The 5,806-nt window shown below is 36.9% G+C and overlaps 1 protein-coding gene across 1 annotated transcript; it reads right to left on the bottom strand.

The window, feature by feature from the left end:
• Nucleotides 1-767: 767 nt before the first annotated feature.
• On the bottom strand, nucleotides 768-2,049 carry LOC145168874 (calcium uniporter (DUF607)). The gene is given in 2 exon segments (XM_079087541.1): nucleotides 768-1,331; nucleotides 1,459-2,049. Coding segments are annotated over 2 exon segments (1,065 nt in total). The 3' UTR covers nucleotides 768-857.
• Nucleotides 2,050-5,806: the final 3,757 nt, after the last annotated feature.

The following is a 5,806-nucleotide window of genomic DNA, read 5'->3' as shown; positions in this document are numbered from 1 at the left end:
CAACCCACTCAATTAAAAAAAAATACAAAATAATCAGGGTAAAATCTTAATTAGCAATAGAGTTATCGCCGGTACCACTCCCTCTTTAGCCGGTTGTTTAATTGGTTTCACGAACTCACTTCATCCTCTCTCTACTTTCTCTCTCATTTTCTCTTGTACCGTGTGTTTTAAGATTTGTACCTTAATTGTTTAGTATTTTTTTTAACTGAGTGGGTTGAGTGGGTTGAGAAAGATAGAATTGTCGTATGTTGTGGGTTGAGAAAGATGAAGAAAAATGAAAAACCAAAGCTGATGTGGCAGTATGTTATGGTTTGAGAAAGATGAAGAAAAATGAAAGAGAAAAGCTGATGTGGCAGTGGGTTCAATGGAACGACTCCCTCCTCCCTTATAAATTAAAGATTGATTAGGGCTAGAGTTATTATTAAGAATTTCAAAAACAATTACTTCAACAAAGATTGTTCTTCTTGTTCATCTTGTCTGTGAATCCATTCCATGTCCGTGATTCCAATCTGTATCCTTCCGTCATCATTAGTATTTTCAATTAACCAAATTTTGTTCGATGAAATAATATTGTAAAGACAGAACAACATAAGATGAAAACCGAGTTTGCAATCATATTTTACACATATAAAACTCGGTTTCTCAATCCAAAGCTCAACCAACACCTCCGCATCCTCTTTGCGCTAAGTTGGTTGATTGTATAACATTATACAAATCTACACCAACTCTTTTATGTCATACAACAAAAACCAATTGGTGCACCTAAAAACCTCATGTCAAAAGCATAGGATTAGTCCCATTACTCAAAAAAGGAGAGACAAGAACTCCACACCATAATCCAATTATTTACATATAACTTAACCAAAAACTGTATTTCCCCTTCCTCCTTGACCCAAATCTTGAAAACTTAATTTTTCACATGTAGGATAAAAGGCCTTACGTAGTTGGTTGTACTTTTCAAGATCAAAATTATAAACCTCCATAAGCTTCTTTTGCTTCGTTTTAAACCTACGTTGAAAGTAGCCTTCAAAAGTGGGTTCTTTGGATGTTCTTATGAAGAACATGTATGCGAGTGCAAAGTGGAAAGATGTGAAGAAGAAGCAGATGGGTTCCATTACATCCCAACTAAGTTCCCAAAATGTTAACCTCATGAACGCCATTGTTTGGATTACCAGAAAGCCGAGACCACAATAGAGCTCACCTCGAACTTTGGAGACTGATTTTTGATCGATTAAAGCTTTTTGGGTTTCTAATTCTTCGAGTTGTTGTTTTCTTGGGTCGTTTGGAATGGCTATGGATTGTGATATCAAATTCTCCATTGATTTTGCCAACTAAAAGCAAGAACATATGTATCAGTTACGAAATATGGAAGATATATAATCTCTGTTTTCTGAAATTAGGATTGGGTAATCGATTCTTCAATTCTCTTTCATGTTTTTGAGAGAGTTTGATTGATACCTGATCGGGACGGAGGAACACGACGTTTCCCAAGACAATGACGTCTCCGGCTTCATTCAACATTTTGGAGAACTCTAAGCCTTGATCGTGATTATTACAAATGTCAATGCAGACTGTGAGAAATTCGGAGTAGCTAATCGAATTCGTTGGGATCTGTTTCAACGCAGATCTCACCTTCTGCAACTGAGAAAACCTCAGGATCTTCCTCGCATCATTCACTGATATTCCGACGGAATCGATAGAAACCGGTGGACGCCCCGTTACCGGATTCCTTAGTCCATCAAGCCTGAGACGTTCTCCGCTAGATATGTTCAGCTTCTCCCTTAGTTTCTCGCCAGCCGGAAATAAAAACAACTCCGGCAGACTCATTGTCGATGACTGATTGATTTTTCTCCGCTGGAGAAACCGCCGGAAGAATCCAGCATCCGCAGTGGGAGAAGAGTTCTCCGGCGACGTCAACAGGTCGCGTTTGAGATTCGAGTTGGCTGCATTTAAGGCTCTGTGCGATGAGAGAGAAGTGAAAGGTGTATGATCTATGAAGGGCGTTTAGTCTTTGATGAGACGTCTAGTTAGGGTTCGCCGGAGCGCCATTGCTGACGGAGAGATTGAGAGATCAGAAGAGTTGAGTGTGTAGATGATGTGATACAGAATGAATGCCGGGTGGTGCGGGTTTTATAGTGTGAGGAAGGATTACTGGAAAGAATCGCGAGATATTAGGATTACAGACCAAATATCCGACAAGAGAAATTAAATATCCTCCTACCTTTTAATCCTACCAATCCTCCTACCTATTTAAATGATGACATGTGTCATATTAGTATCCTAAAATATCATTAAATTTCATTAAATGAACATTAAATATTACACATGTCATCATTTCATTGGGTATGAGGATATGTAGGAACAAAAAGTAGGAAGATATTTAATTTCTCATCCGACAAATGTGATTCATGTTTTACATTTATTTTTGTAAACAAAAATCGTTTAATGGGAATTTGATTCTCTTAAAAAAAATAGAAAAAATCAAAATTTTTTGAGCATCTCCAATATCTCGTAAATACTTGTTACTTTTGCTATGATTTATCCATTAGTTTTTTTATAATAAAAAACTTTTAAAAAATATGTTTTGGAGAAAATTACACAAATGGTCCCTACGGTTTAGTATAAATTGAACGCTTGGTCCGTAAGTTTTTTTTTCTTTTTTTTTTTTAAACTCGGACCATCCTCATGTTTTAATTATGTGACACGCTTGGTCCCTGTAATAACATTCTGCCAATTGTTTCTGTTAGACACCTATCGTGCCTTGCACGTTGGCGTTATATTTGACATTTTACATTAGCAACGTTCTACCGCTGAGAAATAAGATGAATTGTTCATGCTAAAGCTAATATCGGACACAAAGCCTTCACACACCCCAATTGAAAACCCTTGATCGAGAAAACCCTACATTTGAAGACGACGATGGCGCCTTGGAAGATACGTTTTTGTACCATGGACGAGATTGGCATTGCTAGCAGATATGGTAAGTGTTCATAATTTCCCTCAATATGTTAGTAATTTAACTGATTGACCTTTCCCCTCAATCTATGGTTGGACATCCTACGACATTCTCTATCCGATTACACCATGGTGGACAGTTTACACGGTTCTTTAGAAGAAGGTACATCAATGGTAGGCAAAATTACGTTGATTTAGTAGACATTGACACCTTTTCCATTCACGAAATTGACGAGATGATGGAGGAACTTGGGCATTTTGATTCAGACAATACGTTGCTCTACTATCATTTTTTAAGACCATTTGGCGATTTGGATTTTAGGTTCTCATCAGGATGTTCACCATTTGGGTACGTATGTTGGTAACCATAAGTTAATAGGCGTATACACTGAGCACGGGAAAACAAATTTACATACATATTCTATGTCCCCCAATCCTAGTAAACCTAGAATTGTTGGTATTCAAGAACCACTAGCTTGCTCCAAAAGGTTGTTCTTGAAGTGGCATGACTCTCTAATTGAGCATGAGAGTGTTCTAGACGAAACCCAAGTTGAGCATAAGAGTGTTCCAGACCAAACACAAGTTGAGAATGATAGTGTTCTAGACCAAACACGAGTTGAGAATGTTAGTCACTTGGACAAAGAACCATCAGTGGTTGACCATGACAATTGTACATACAATGTTCATTTAGAAATGAATTTTGACAATGAGGAACTTCAAGACAACAATAGCAATGATCATGAGTTTGATGATGATAGTGATAGTCAAGATAGTGATTTTCTTATTGATGAGGTAAATCTCATAGACAATGTTGATATGGATATTAAAGATATCCATATGAACATTGACAAGGATGCATAATGGGTTGGAGGTTCTTCTAAATGTAATGTACATGAAGTTACACAAAAAGGTGACTTGGAAGTGATCAACATAGAGGCTTTTTTTGTCTAGTCTTCATTAGACGAAGGAAATGATGGTAAGCGAAGGAAAACTATTAGAGTCATACAAAGGGCTCATGAAAATGATGCAACTTTGGTTAGTGAGCCTTTCTACATTATTTAAATTTCAGTTCAGCTAAGGCCTTTAATCAACAAGTGAGACTACATGCCATGTAACGTCCCAAAAATTCATGACCAACAAATTTCATTCTTGTTTTAATAACACCATTAACCAAACATGTTTATAAAAATCACAATGGAAATCAGAGTATGTCAATAATCATCCAAAAGTACATCAGAATCATATAAAGAACCATCACTGGTTAACCATGAGAATTGTACATACAATGTTGATTTAGAAATGAATTTGGACAATGAGGAACTTGGAGACAACAATAGCAATGATCATGAGTTTGATGATGATAATGATAGTGAAGATAGTGATTTTCTTATTGATGAGGAAAATCTCATAGATGATGTTGATATAGATATTAAAGATTTCCATATGAACATTGACAAGGATGCAGAAAGGGTTGGAGGTTCTTCTAAAAGTAATGTACATAAAGTTACACAAGAAGGTGACTTGGAAGTGATCAGCATAGAGGTTTTATTGTCTGGGTCTTCATTAGACGAGGGAAATGATGGTAAGCGAAGGATAACTATTAGAGTCATAAAAAGGGCTCATGAAAATGATGCAACTTTGGTTAGTGAGCCTTTCTACATTATTCAAATTTCAATTCAGCTAAGGCCTTTAAGCAACAAGTGAGACTAGATGCCATGTAACGTCCCAAAAATTCATGACCAAAAATTTAATTTTTGTTTAATAACACAATTAACCAAACATGTTTATACAAAATCATAAGGGAAACCAGAGTATGTCAATACTCATCCAAAAGTACATCAGAATCATATAAAGTGGAAGTACCTGAAACATAAATTGAAAACCGTAAGCACAAAGCTTAGTGAGTTCCCAAAAATACCACATACCATACATAAATCTCAGCTCATGGTTGAACCGGGTCTGTTTCACCCCCGGATCTATTTCACCCCTAGTTTATTTCAACTCATATGACAACTCAAGGTTGTACCGGGTCTATTTCACCCCCAAGTCTATTTCAACTCAAATGACAGCTTAAGGCTGTATCGGGTCTATTTCACCCCCTGAGTCTATTTTACCCCACATACATATAGAAAACAAGAATACATGCATACATCAAGATTTACAAAGACAACAAGCACATACTACCCTAATATCCTACAGTATAATGAGCAAACTCACCATGATCCGCTGATAAACAAATTGATGCTCGGGATGCTGGACCAGAGAATCCCCAAACTAGTCAGTCAAATAATATCCTAACTAATAATTAGGTCATAAACCATAACTAGGAATATAATTTATTAAAACCGACTCCTTAGGGTAAAAAGGCTAATTCACAACTTCCCTTAATCGGCCCAAAACCAAGACCCAACCCAAAAGCAACCGAAGCCCAAAATGGCCAAACTTTCTAAAGTCACAGTTTGGAGTACACTGAACGTACCCATCTTGTATGCCTCGTGTACTCACTATTGACCAACTTACAGGGTTCGAAACTAATACGTGCAACATACATGGAAGTAAGCCCAGCGTACTGGTCTATGAGCCAATCCTTCTTTGGATGGCTTAATCCCTTAAGACCTTTTCGTCCAAACATCAGATATACTATAAAGCATGGTCTTAATCCATAAATTTGGAAGCTTTAAGCTTATGCATGGTTTAATAAGCCCTAAAACCCAATTTTAACACTTTAAACTCATGAAATGAGCATCAACTCTTGCATGGTGGGGTTAAACCCATAAAGCTACCATTTTTGTGCACAAGGGACCTCAGAAATACTAAGATCTAACATCATAAGCTTCTGGAGTAGCTTATA

Source organism: Lactuca virosa, chromosome 4 (assembly GCF_052849685.1).
Source record: "Lactuca virosa cultivar CGN04683 chromosome 4, Lactuca_virosa_CGN04683_v6, whole genome shotgun sequence".
Classification (NCBI taxonomy): domain Eukaryota; kingdom Viridiplantae; phylum Streptophyta; class Magnoliopsida; order Asterales; family Asteraceae; genus Lactuca; species Lactuca virosa.
This window is presented reverse-complemented; position numbering and strand designations above follow the sequence as displayed.